The sequence below is a fragment of the Salmo salar genome, chromosome 29 (assembly GCF_965601325.2).
Source record: "Salmo salar chromosome 29, fSalSal1, whole genome shotgun sequence".
Classification (NCBI taxonomy): Eukaryota; Metazoa; Chordata; class Actinopteri; order Salmoniformes; family Salmonidae; genus Salmo; species Salmo salar.
The window spans coordinates 31473743-31487500 of NC_138319.1; the positions used below are offsets into that span (position 1 = coordinate 31473743).

Consider the following 13758-nt stretch of genomic DNA (forward strand, 5'->3'; position numbering starts at 1 on the left):
AATACATAGAACAAACGGTTTCATCTTTTCATTTATTCTCTTTAGAGATTTTCAACATTCATAAAACAGCCTTTCTAAGTGCAGTAAATGCCATAATGTCTCTTTCCACAGAGACGTACATTACAGGCATACAGTACATCCTCATAGGAATATGGCTGAACACGACACACACCAACACACAGTCACACATCTTTCAGTCACCGCATCGCTCAGTCTCCCCCCCATCTCTCCCCCCATTCCAGTCCAATCTCCCCTCCTCCAGTATCCCACAATGCCTCAGCATGTCATGCGGGCCACTCCAAACTCCAGGCTGACCACAGCGGGCTCCACCTTAGCTCCGTATGTCCCCTGCAGGTCTCCGTAGCTCTCCTTGCGCTCTGAACCGCTGCTTCCCTCTACTGTCCGCTCTGTGTCACTGCAGCATTCCTTTGCCTCCTCTCCTACCTCCTCCTGATGCTGCGCCTCCTTATGTCTGAGGGGGGCTCCCAGGATGAGGGAGTGGGGCCGTGTGTGGAGAGGGAGGGTGCGTTGATCTTTAGGGGGGGCCTGGGGGTCTGGGGTGGGGGGGCTGATGCCATGCTTCTGTAGTCTCTGGAGGGAGAGAGAGGAGACCGGGTTAAATTAGGTCACGAGAGAGAGCTATAGAGGGTGAGAGAGAGAGATATAGAGAGGGTGAGAGAGAGAGCTATAGAGAGGGTGAGAGAGAGAGCTATAGAGAGGGTGAGAGAGAGTGATATAGAGAGGGTGAGAGAGAGAGATATAGAGAGGGTGAGAGAGAGAGCTATAGAGGGTGAGAGAGAGAGATATAGAGAGGGTGAGAGAGAGAGCTATAGAGAGGGTGAGAGAGAGAGCTATAGAGAGGGTGAGAGAGAGAGCTATAGAGGGTGAGAGAGAGAGCTATAGAGAGGGTGAGAGAGAGCTATAGAGAGGGTGAGAGAGAGCTATAGAGAGGGTGAGAGAGAGAGCTATAGAGAGGGTGAGAGAGAGAGATATAGAGGGTGAGAGAGAGAGCTATAGAGAGGGTGAGAGAGAGAGATATAGAGAGGGTGAGAGAGAGAGCTATAGAGAGGGTGAGAGAGAGAGCTATAGAGAGGGTGAGAGAGAGAGCTATAGAGAGGGTGAGAGAGAGAGCTATAGAGAGGGTGAGAGAGAGAGCTATAGAGAGGGTGAGAGAGAGTGAGAACAAGGAGTGTACTCACAGCCTCCAGTTTCTTTATTGTGTCTTCCAGTTGGCGGTTGCTCTCTTTCAGGGTGAGAACGTTTTTCAGGACAGACTGACGGGGGTGCATGGAACGATCAAACTGGTGGTACATATTCCTCCAGAACCTGACGGGGGGGAATGAGAGAGAGAGAAATTAGGGCAGGGTTGATGAGAGGAGGAGAAAGAGAGCGAGAGAGCGGAGGAGAAAGAGAGCGAGAGAGCGGAGGAGAAAGAGAGCGGAGGAGAAAGAGAGCGGAGGAGAAAGAGAGCGGAGGAGAAAGAGAGCGGAGGAGAAAGAGAGCGATGGAGAGGAGTAACAAAGCTGAGGGAAGGACAGAGAAAAGAGGACTAATGCTTAGGGTAGAGTGGATGAGATTGAAAGAGAGATATAAGGAGAGAGAGCGAGATGAGGTAAACAACTAGATCTTACTTGAGGTGGCAGGGCAGGGTGGAGGGTTCTAGGACGGGGTGTGTCTCTGCGTAGGTGGGGCAGTAGGCGGGGTTTAGGTAGTTCTGCCCCTCACTCAACAGAAACGCCCACAGAGAGTGAGTCCTGTCTTTGAGTCTGGTGGGAGAAGATAGAGTTTAGTAAGTATACTGTGTGTGTATGTGTTTGTGTGTAAAGGAGTGAGTGCGTGTGTATGTTACTCACTGCAGCTCTTCTCTCTGTCTCTGGTTGTTGGCCAGGAAGTTTCCGTACTGACAGGAGTGAACATGTTCATGGATCTGCAGCAGCAGCCACTCATTGAACTCAAACGCCTGAGGAAGAGTAGGCATCATCACCATCATCACTCATGGCTGCTATGTGGTGAGTATTCTGGCACACACACCTACCTGGGGGAACTGTTCCGTGAGCTGCCACACACACTCCAGGAACTGTGTGAAGACGGGGGACACCTCCTTGGGGTCACCATCCAACTGATCACATCTGTCTGCAAACTTGTGTCCAAATGAGATCCAGTCTTTCTCTATGAGGACCTGAACCACAGAGAGAGAACAGAGTTTCTAATGGCATGACATTCCTTTTACCCATCTCTACAGGCATAGGGAAGTTGTGTTGTGTCCTAGCACGAAGCCTTTGATGGTGCGGTAGTACACAGACCTACCACGAAGCCTTTGATGGTGCGGTAGTACACAGACCTACCATGAAGCCTTTGATGGTGCGGTAGTACACAGACCTACCATGAAGCCTTTGATGGTGCGGTAGTACACAGACCTACCATGAAGCCTTTGATGGTGCGGTAGTACACAGACCTACCATGAAGCCTTTGATGGTGCGGTAGTACACAGACCTACCACGAAGCCTTTGATGGTGCGGTAGTACACAGACCTACCATGAAGCCTTTGATGGTGCGGTAGTACACAGACCTACCATGAAGCCTTTGATGGTGCGGTAGTAGGGGTCCATGAGCAGAGCTCCCAGAGAGCAGACCTGGGCTGTCCGATCCCAGCCATCTGAACAGTGGACCAACACACTGGCTCCTTCTACTGTCACTGCCTATGGAGGGAGGAGGGGAGAGAAGAGGAGGAAAACAGAGATTTGTGACCTGTTACCACAAGAAAAGGGCAACCAGTGAAGAACAAACACCATTATAACTACAACCCATATTTATGTTTATTTATTTTCCCTTTTGTCTTTAACTATTTGCACATCATTACAACACTGTATATAGACATAATATGGAAGTTGTGTGTTTAAATGCTAAATTGTAATTACTTCGCCACTATGGCCTATTTATTGCCTTACCTCATTTGCACACACTGTACATAGATTTTTTTCTACTGTATTATTGACTGTATGTGTGTTTATTCCATGTGTAACTCTGTGTTGTTGTATGTGTCAAACTGCTTTGCTTTATCTTGGCCAGGTCGCAGTTGTAAATGAGAACTTGTTCTCAACTGGCCTACCTGGTTAAATAAAGGTGATATATATATATATATATATATAAAATTACATTTGAAATGTCTATTCCTTTGTAACTTTTGTGAGGGTAATGTTTACTGTTCATTTTTTATTGTTTATTATCTACTTCACTTGCTTTGGCAATGTTAACATATGTTTCCCATGCCAATAAAGCCCTTTGAATTGAATTGTGAGAGAGTGAAAGGTTAATCATTGTCATTATCAAAACATGTAACAGATGGTGGATGCAGTCCAGTGAAGACATCCCAACATCAGTGGGACTAACTAGATCTGTAGAGCAGAAGGGGATGGGACTAACTAGATCTGTAGAGCAGAAGGGGATGGGACTAACTAGATCTGTAGAACAGAAGGGGATGGGACTAACTAGATCTGTAGAACAGAAGGGGATGGGACTAACTAGCTCTGTAGAACAGAAGGGGATGGGACTAACTAGATCTGTAGAACAGAAGGGGATGGGACTAACTAGATCTGTAGAGCAGAAGGGGATGGGACTAACTAGATCTGTAGAGCAGAAGGGGATGGGACTAACTAGATCTGTAGAGCAGAAGGGGATGGGACTAACTAGATCTGTAGAGCAGAAGGGGATGGGACTAACTAGATCTGTAGAACAGAAGGGGATGGGACTAACTAGATCTGTAGAGCAGAAGGGGATGGGACTAACTAGATCTGTAGAGCAGAAGGGGATGGGACTAACTAGATCTGTAGAGCAGAAGGGGATGGGACTAACTAGATCTGTAGAACAGAAGGGGATGGGACTAACTAGATCTGTAGAACAGAAGGGGATGGGACTAACTAGATCTGTAGAACAGAAGGGGATGGGACTAACTAGATCTGTAGAACAGAAGGGGATGGGACTAACTAGCTCTGTAGAGCAGAAGGGGATGGGACTAACTAGATCTGTAGAACAGAAGGGGATGGGACTAACTAGATCTGTAGAGCAGAAGGGGATGGGACTAACTAGATCTGTAGAACAGAAGGGGATGGGACTAACTAGATCTGTAGAACAGAAGGGGATGGGACTAACTAGATCTGTAGAACAGAAGGGGATGGGACTAACTAGCTCTGTAGAACAGAAGGGGATGGGACTAACTAGATCTGTAGAACAGAAGGGGATGGGACTAACTAGCTCTGTAGAACAGAAGGGGATGGGACTAACTAGCTCTGTAGAACAGAAGGGGATGGGACTAACTAGATCTGTAGAACAGAAGGGGATGGGACTAACTAGATCTGTAGAGCAGAAGGGGATGGGACTAACTAGATCTGTAGAACAGAAGGGGATGGGACTAACTAGATCTGTAGAGCAGAAGGGGATGGGACTAACTAGATCTGTAGAACAGAAGGGGATGGGACTAACTAGATCTGTAGAGCAGAAGGGGATGGGACTAACTAGATCTGTAGAGCAGAAGGGGATGGGACTAACTAGATCTGTAGAACAGAAGGGGATGGGACTAACTAGATCTGTAGAACAGAAGGGGATGGGACTAACTAGATCTGTAGAACAGAAGGGGATGGGACTAACTAGATCTGTAGAACAGAAGGGGATGGGACTAACTAGCTCTGTAGAACAGAAGGGGATGGGACTAACTAGATCTGTAGAACAGAAGGGGATGGGACTAACTAGATCTGTAGAGCAGAAGGGGATGGGACTAACTAGATCTGTAGAGCAGAAGGGGATGGGACTAACTAGATCTGTAGAGCAGAAGGGGATGGGACTAACTAGATCTGTAGAGCAGAAGGGGATGGGACTAACTAGCTCTGTAGAACAGAAGGGGATGGGACTAACTAGATCTGTAGAACAGAAGGGGATGGGACTAACTAGATCTGTAGAACAGAAGGGGATGGGACTAACTAGATCTGTAGAACAGAAGGGGATGGGACTAACTAGATCTGTAGAGCAGAAGGGGATGGGACTAACTAGATCTGTAGAACAGAAGGGGATTGGACTAACTAGATCTGTAGAACAGAAGGGGATGGGACTAACTAGATCTGTAGAGCAGAAGGGGATGGGACTAACTAGATCTGTAGAGCAGAAGGGGATGGGACTAACTAGATCTGTAGAGCAGAAGGGGATGGGACTAACTAGATCTGTAGAACAGAAGGGGATGGGACTAACTAGATCTGTAGAACAGAAGGGGATGGGACTAACTAGATCTGTAGAACAGAAGGGGATGGGACTAACTAGATCTGTAGAGCAGAAGGGGATGGGACTAACTAGATCTGTAGAGCAGAAGGGGATGGGACTAACTAGATCTGTAGAGCAGAAGGGGATGGGACTAACTAGATCTGTAGAACAGAAGGGGATGGGACTAACTAGATCTGTAGAGCAGAACGGGATTGGACTAACTAGATCTGTAGAGCAGAAGGGGATGGGACTAACTAGATCTGTAGAGCAGAAGGGGATGGGACTAACTAGATCTGTAGAACAGAAGGGGATGGGACTAACTAGATCTGTAGAACAGAAGGGGATGGGACTAACTAGCTCTGTAGAGCAGAAGGGGATGGGACTAACTAGATCTGTAGAGCAGAAGGGGATGGGACTAACTAGATCTGTAGAGCAGAAGGGGATGGGACTAACTAGATCTGTAGAGCAGAAGGGGATGGGACTAACTAGATCTGTAGAACAGAAGGGGATGGGACTAACTAGCTCTGTAGAGCAGAAGGGGATGGGACTAACTAGCTCTGTAGAGCAGAAGGGGATGGGACTAACTAGATCTGTAGAACAGAAGGGGATGGGACTAACTAGCTCTGTAGAGCAGAAGGGGATGGGACTAACTAGATCTGTAGAGCAGAAGGGGATGGGACTAACTAGATCTGTAGAACAGAAGGGGATGGGACTAACTAGCTCTGTAGAGCAGAAGGGGATGGGACTAACTAGATCTGTAGAACAGAAGGGGATGGGACTAACTAGCTCTGTAGAACAGAAGGGGATGGGACTAACTAGATCTGTAGAACAGAAGGGGATGGGACTAACTAGATCTGTAGAACAGAAGGGGATGGGACTAACTAGATCTGTAGAACAGAAGGGGATGGGACTAACTAGATCTGTAGAACAGAAGGGGATGGGACTAACTAGATCTGTAGAACAGAAGGGGATGGGACTAACTAGATCTGTAGAACAGAAGGGGATGGGACTAACTAGCTCTGTAGAACAGAAGGGGATGGGACTAACTAGATCTGTAGAGCAGAAGGGGATGGGACTAACTAGATCTGTAGAACAGAAGGGGATGGGACTAACTAGATCTGTAGAGCAGAAGGGGATGGGACTAACTAGATCTGTAGAGCAGAAGGGGATGGTACTAACTAGATCTGTAGAGCAGAAGGGGATGGTACTAACTAGATCTGTAGAGCAGAAGGGGATGGGACTAACTAGATCTGTAGAGCAGAAGGGGATGGGACTAACTAGATCTGTAGAACAGAAGGGGATGGGACTAACTAGATCTGTAGAACAGAAGGGGATGGGACTAACTAGATCTGTAGAACAGAAGGGGATGGGACTAACTAGATCTGTAGAACAGAAGGGGATGGGACTAACTAGATCTGTAGAGCAGAAGGGGATGGGACTAACTAGATCTGTAGAACAGAAGGGGATGGGACTAACTAGCTCTGTAGAGCAGAAGGGGATGGGACTAACTAGCTCTGTAGAGCAGAAGGGGATGGGACTAACTAGCTCTGTAGAACAGAAGGGGATGGGACTAACTAGATCTGTAGAGCAGAAGGGGATGGGACTAACTAGATCTGTAGAACAGAAGGGGATGGGACTAACTAGATCTGTAGAACAGAAGGGGATGGGACTAACTAGATCTGTAGAACAGAAGGGGATGGGACTAACTAGATCTGTAGAACAGAAGGGGATGGGACTAACTAGATCTGTAGAGCAGAAGGGGATTGGACTAACTAGATCTGTAGAACAGAAGGGGATGGGACTAACTAGATCTGTAGAACAGAAGGGGATGGGACTAACTAGATCTGTAGAGCAGAAGGGGATGGGACTAACTAGCTCTGTAGAACAGAAGGGGATTGGACTAACTAGATCTGTAGAACAGAAGGGGATGGGACTAACTAGATCTGTAGAGCAGAAGGGGATGGGACTAACTAGATCTGTAGAACAGAAGGGGATGGGACTAACTAGATCTGTAGAACAGAAGGGGATGGGACTAACTAGATCTGTAGAGCAGAAGGGGATGGGACTAACTAGATCTGTAGAGCAGAAGGGGATGGGACTAACTAGATCTGTAGAGCAGAAGGGGATGGGACTAACTAGATCTGTAGAACAGAAGGGGATGGGACTAACTAGCTCTGTAGAGCAGAAGGGGATGGGACTAACTAGATCTGTAGAACAGAAGGGGATGGGACTAACTAGATCTGTAGAGCAGAAGGGGATGGGACTAACTAGATCTGTAGAACAGAAGGGGATGGGACTAACTAGCTCTGTAGAGCAGAAGGGGATGGGACTAACTAGATCTGTAGAGCAGAAGGGGATGGGACTAACTAGATCTGTAGAACAGAAGGGGATGGGACTAACTAGATCTGTAGAGCAGAAGGGGATGGGACTAACTAGATCTGTAGAGCAGAAGGGGATGGGACTAACTAGATCTGTAGAACAGAAGGGGATGGGACTAACTAGATCTGTAGAACAGAAGGGGATGGGACTAACTAGATCTGTAGAACAGAAGGGGATGGGACTAACTAGATCTGTAGAACAGAAGGGGATGGGACTAACTAGATCTGTAGAACAGAAGGGGATGGGACTAACTAGATCTGTAGAGCAGAAGGGGATTGGACTAACTAGATCTGTAGAACAGAAGGGGATGGGACTAACTAGATCTGTAGAACAGAAGGGGATGGGACTAACTAGATCTGTAGAGCAGAAGGGGATGGGACTAACTAGCTCTGTAGAACAGAAGGGGATTGGACTAACTAGATCTGTAGAACAGAAGGGGATGGGACTAACTAGATCTGTAGAACAGAAGGGGATGGGACTAACTAGATCTGTAGAGCAGAAGGGGATGGGACTAACTAGATCTGTAGAGCAGAAGGGGATGGGACTAACTAGATCTGTAGAGCAGAAGGGGATGGGACTAACTAGATCTGTAGAACAGAAGGGGATGGGACTAACTAGCTCTGTAGAGCAGAAGGGGATGGGACTAACTAGATCTGTAGAACAGAAGGGGATGGGACTAACTAGATCTGTAGAGCAGAAGGGGATGGGACTAACTAGATCTGTAGAACAGAAGGGGATGGGACTAACTAGCTCTGTAGAGCAGAAGGGGATGGGACTAACTAGATCTGTAGAGCAGAAGGGGATGGGACTAACTAGATCTGTAGAACAGAAGGGGATGGGACTAACTAGATCTGTAGAGCAGAAGGGGATGGGACTAACTAGATCTGTAGAGCAGAAGGGGATGGGACTAACTAGATCTGTAGAACAGAAGGGGATGGGACTAACTAGATCTGTAGAGCAGAAGGGGATGGGACTAACTAGATCTGTAGAACAGAAGGGGATGGGACTAACTAGATCTGTAGAACAGAAGGGGATGGGACTAACTAGATCTGTAGAGCAGAAGGGGATGGGACTAACTAGATCTGTAGAACAGAAGGGGATGGGACTAACTAGATCTGTAGAACAGAAGGGGATTGGAGGCCCATGGCCTTACCTTGGTGAGGAAGATGGCTGCGTCTACCACAGCTTTGACGTGTCGTAGCCAACCACAGCTCTCCAAGCCCAGCAGGTAGTCATTCACTGACAGAGAACGAGTTCCCACCACTAAGAGACAGAGAGAGGTAGAGGGAGTCTGAGTGTCTGTCTGTGCTGAGTGAGTGAGTGAGTGAGTGAGTGAGTGAGTGAGTGAGTGAGTGAGTGAGTGAGTGTGAGCGTAACCAACCTTCCAGTAGTTTCTGTAGGCTGGTCCTCATCACGTGGATGTTCTCGATCCCCACAAACTGAAAGCGGATGTTGGAGTAGTTATCTTCGTTCTCATAGCCTTTACCTGCTGCTCTGTTGGCCATGGCATTCAACTGCAGACAGGGAGGAAGATTACAGAGGGACTGAGAATGTCCACATACTTCTGTGGGAAGAGATAGCTAGCCATGTCGGGATTGGGTACCTTGGGCCTGGTATCCATGACGTAGACAAATCGGCTGTTGTGATTGGCTTTGCTGATGGCCTGCAGCATGCTCTCGTCCTCCAGGCATCGTGCGCTGAACCCAGAGAGAGGCTGGCTGCACCGACACACCGCTGCCTGCAGGGGGCGGAGACAAGCATACAGATTAGGCCACACATATCTGACGATGTTTTAGGGATAATATCACAGGAGGAGGACGTGCTTGTGTTAATGACTGGAGCGGAATCAGTGGAATGGAATCAAACATATGGTTTCCAACTGTTTGAAGCCATTCCATTCACTCCGTTCCAGACATTATTATGAGCCTTCCTCCCCTCAGCAGCCTCCACTGGGTTATATGTAGGTTTGGGATGTAGGTAAAATGTTAGGAGGATGCTGGGTAAGGTAAGGGTTAGGAGGAAGCTGGGTAAGGGTTAGGAGGACGCTGGGTAAGGTAAGGGTTAGGAGGATGCTGGGTAAGGTAAGGGTTAGGAGGACGCTGGGTAAGGGTTAGGAGGAAGCTGGGTAAGGGTTAGGAGGATGCTGGGTAAGGTGAGGGTTAGGAGGACGCTGGGTAAGGTAAGGGTTAGGAGGACGCTGGGTAAGGTAAGGGTTAGGAGGACGCTGGGTAAGGTTAGGGTTAGGAGGACGCTGGGTAAGGTTAGGGTTAGGAGGACGCTGGGTAAGGTTAGGAGGACGCTGGGTAAGGGTTAGGAGGACGCTGGGTAAGGGTTAGGAGGACGCTGGGTGAGGGTTAGGAGGACGCTGGGTGAGGGTTAGGAGGAAGCTGGGTAGGTTAAGGGTTAGGAGGACGCTGGGTAAGGTAAGGGTTAGGAGGAAGCTGGGTAAGGGTTAGGAGGAAGCTGGGTAGGGTAAGGGTTAGGAGGAAGCTGGGTAAGGGTTAGGAGGAAGCTGGGTAAGGGTTAGGAGGAAGCCGGGTAAAGGGTTAGGAGGACGCTGGGTAAAGGGTTAGGAGGACGCTGGGTAAAGGGTTAGGAGGACGCTGGGTAAAGGGTTAGGAGGAAGCTGGGTAAAGGGTTAGGAGGAAGCTGGGTAAGGGTTAGGAGGAAGCTGGGTTAGGGTTAGGAGGAAGCTGGGTTAGGTAAGGGTTAGGAGGAAGCTGGGTGGGGTAAGGGTTAGGAGGAAGCTGGGTAAGGTAAGGGTTAGGAGGAAGCTGGGTGAGGGTTAGGAGGAAGCTGGGTAGGGTAAGGGTTAGGAGGAAGCTGGGTAAGGTAAGGGTTAGGAGGAAGCTGGGTAAGGGTTAGGAGGACGCTGGGTGAGGGTTAGGAGGAAGCTGGGTAGGGTAAGGGTTAGGAGGACGCTGGGTAAGGTAAGGGTTAGGAGGAAGCTGGGTAAGGGTTAGGAGGACGCTGGGTAAGGTAAGGGTTAGGAGGAAGCTGGGTTAGGTAAGGGTTAGGAGGACGCTGGGTAAGGTAAGGGTTAGGAGGACGCTGGGTAAGGTTAGGGTTAGGAGGACGCTGGGTAAGGTTAGGGTTAGGAGGACGCTGGGTAAGGTTAGGAGGACGCTGGGTAAGGGTTAGGAGGACGCTGGGTGAGGGTTAGGAGGAAGCTGGGTAGGGTAAGGGTTAGGAGGACGCTGGGTAAGGTAAGGGTTAGGAGGAAGCTGGGTAAGGGTTAGGAGGAAGCTGGGTAGGGTAAGGGTTAGGAGGAAGCTGGGTAAGGGTTAGGAGGAAGCTGGGTAAGGGTTAGGAGGAAGCTGGGTAAAGGGTTAGGAGGACGCTGGGTAAAGGGTTAGGAGGACGCTGGGTAAAGGGTTAGGAGGACGCTGGGTAAGGGTTAGGAGGAAGCTGGGTAAGGGTTAGGAGGAAGCTGGGTAAGGGTTAGGAGGAAGCTGGGTTAGGTAAGGGTTAGGAGGAAGCTGGGTAGGGTAAGGGTTAGGAGGAAGCTGGGTAGGGTAAGGGTTAGGAGGAAGCTGGGTGAGGGTTAGGAGGAAGCTGGGTAGGGTAAGGGGTAGGAGGAAGCTGGGTAAGGTAAGGGTTAGGAGGAAGCTGGGTGAGGGTTAGGAGGAAGCTGGGTAGGGTAAGGGTTAGGAGGAAGCTGGGTAAGGTAAGGGTTAGGAGGAAGCTGGGTAAGGGTTAGGAGGACGCTGGGTGAGGGTTAGGAGGAAGCTGGGTAGGGTAAGGGTTAGGAGGACGCTGGGTAAGGTAAGGGTTAGGAGGAAGCTGGGTAAGGGTTAGGAGGACGCTGGGTAAGGTAAGGGTTAGGAGGAAGCTGGGTTAGGTAAGGGTTAGGAGGACGCTGGGTAGGGTAAGGGTTAGGAGCACGCTGGGTAGGGTAAGGGTTAGGAGGACGCTGGGTGAGGGTTAGGAGGAAGCTGGGTAAGGGTTAGGAGGAAGCTGGGTAAGGGTTAGGAGGAAGCTGGGTAAGGGTTAGGAGGAAGCTGGGTAAGGGTTAGGAGGAAGCTGGGAAAATGGGTTAGGAGGAAGCTGGGTAATGGGTTAGGAGGAAGCTGGGTAGGGTAAGGGTTAGGAGGACGCTGGGTAGGGTAAGGGTTAGGAGGACGCTGGGTGAGGGTTAGGAGGAAGCTGGGTAAGGGTTAGGAGGAAGCTGGGTAATGGGTTAGGAGGAAGCTGGGTAGGGTAAGGGTTAGGAGGAAGCTGGGTTAGGTAAGGGTTAGGAGGAAGCTGGGTGAGGTAAGGGTTAGGAGGAAGCTGGGTGAGGTAAGGGTTAGGAGGAAGCTGGGTGAGGTAAGGGTTAGGAGGAAGCTGGGTGAGGTAAGGGTTAGGAGGAAGCTGGGTGAGGTAAGGGTTAGGAGGAAGCTGGGTCAGGGTTAGGAGGAAGCTGGGTGAGGTAAGGGCTAGGAGGAAGCTGGGTCAGGGTTAGGAGGAAGCTGGGTCAGGGTTAGGAGGAAGCTGGGTCAGGGTTAGGAGGAAGCTGGGTCAGGGTTAGGAGGAAGCTGGGTCAGGGTTAGGAGGAAGCTGGGTCAGGGTTAGGAGGAAGCTGGGTAAGGGTTAAGAGGAAGCTGAGTAGGGTTAGGAGGAAAATGGGTAAGGGTTAGGTGTTACCTTCTTCTCCTGGTAGAAGTATGTGAGGACAGGGAAGCGTCCTTTGCTCCTGAACTTGGAGCTGCCGACGATGATGGGCTTACTGGCTGTGATGGGCACATACAGGTCCCTGGGATACGTCTCACATATCTACAACACAACGAGAGGGAATATTACATTACAATACTATTCCATTAGATCTGGAGACACCAAAGGGTTGTTTCTGGACAGGGCCAACGCCTCTAACATTTACTATTGATAGACCCCCCACCTTGTAGTTCCTGTTGACGTCAGTGAGCTGCCATTGGTCGCAGGGGACGCCCATCCTCTCAAACTCTGCCCCCAAGTCGATGAGCTGCCAGCCCTCCTCTCTCTGTTGCTCGTTCTGCTTGGGGTTGTAGGAGAACGCATAGAGCTCCTCATAGGATACTAGGAAGGGAGAGAGAGATGGAGAGGAGAAGAAAGAGGAGGAGGAGGCAGAGAGGAGCGAGATGGAGAAGGGGGAGAGGGGGAGGGGTGGGAGAGAAGAGGGAGGAGGAGAGAGAGGGAGGGAGAGGAGGGAGATGATGGAGAGGAGAAGGGGGAGGGAGAAAGGGGAGGGAAGATGAGGAGAGAGGGAGGGAAGGAGAGTAGAAGGGGAAGAGAGAGAGAAAATGTGAACATTCTTTTGAAACTTCACTTGACTCAAGCATCTTGCACACACTCAAAGACAGAGATCCAGACACACATTAGGTACCTGGTCGTAGCAGTCTGAGCAGTGAGCTGTAGATATCGTGACAGTCTCTCTCTCTCTGGACCACAAAGTGGACCACTCTGAAGTTACGACACTGGATGACCAGAGGACAACCGCTGGTGGTCAACGACAGCTTCTCCACTGACCCTATGTGGTGGTGCAGGATCTGGAGGGGAAGACAAAACAGACATGACACCTGATAGACTGATCATGACACATGGCCTAAATACTGGACATGTTCAGTCTGATGTCATTTATACAGGTGGACTTTATTTTATTCTCTTGCTCTATTGAACATTTCACACACACACACACACACACACACACACACACACACACACACACACACACACACACACACACACACACACACACACACACACACACACACACACACACACACACACACACACACACACAAACTCATCGCAATCAGCATAGATCATCATATATCTTTCTGTATGTCAGCAGTGTGTGAATGCATATTAGATAACCCACAACTCTATAGGGACTTTGATCCTGGGAAGTTACTCAAATGTGCATTCATCAGCATAGTTAATCACTAGCAGAACATTCCAGCACAGACAGAGGTGTGTGTGTGTGTGTGTGTGTGTGTGTGTGTGTGTGTGTGTGTGTGTGTGTGTGTGTGTGTGTGTGACAAGTGAGTGAAAGTGGTGTTGGGGGGGGGGGGAAACATACAACATTATAAAATCCATGTACACAAACCACAAGTGTGCAGCTATTATGTGAAAAACAAAAGCAGATTTCCTCAGTGCTGGGGGGGGGGGGCAGCT

At 49.4% G+C, this 13758-nt stretch overlaps 1 protein-coding gene across 1 annotated transcript in view; it reads right to left on the reverse strand.

Moving 5' to 3' along the window:
- Nucleotides 1-18: 18 nt before the first annotated feature.
- Nucleotides 19-13758, reverse strand: part of LOC106590572 (phosphatidylinositol-3,5-bisphosphate 3-phosphatase MTMR6) — a 30081-nt gene continuing 16341 nt past the window's right edge. Inside the window, exons 3-14 of the mRNA XM_014181681.3 lie at nt 12968-13130; nt 12503-12660; nt 12253-12381; nt 9230-9364; nt 9008-9140; nt 8780-8889; nt 2574-2699; nt 2036-2179; nt 1854-1960; nt 1632-1766; nt 1200-1326; nt 19-591 (exon numbers count right to left, since the gene is read on the reverse strand). Of these exons, the coding sequence (XP_014037156.2) occupies nt 277-591; nt 1200-1326; nt 1632-1766; nt 1854-1960; nt 2036-2179; nt 2574-2699; nt 8780-8889; nt 9008-9140; nt 9230-9364; nt 12253-12381; nt 12503-12660; nt 12968-13130 (1782 nt within the window). The 3' untranslated portion in view covers nt 19-276. The remainder of the gene's footprint in view (nt 592-1199; nt 1327-1631; nt 1767-1853; nt 1961-2035; nt 2180-2573; nt 2700-8779; nt 8890-9007; nt 9141-9229; nt 9365-12252; nt 12382-12502; nt 12661-12967; nt 13131-13758) is intronic.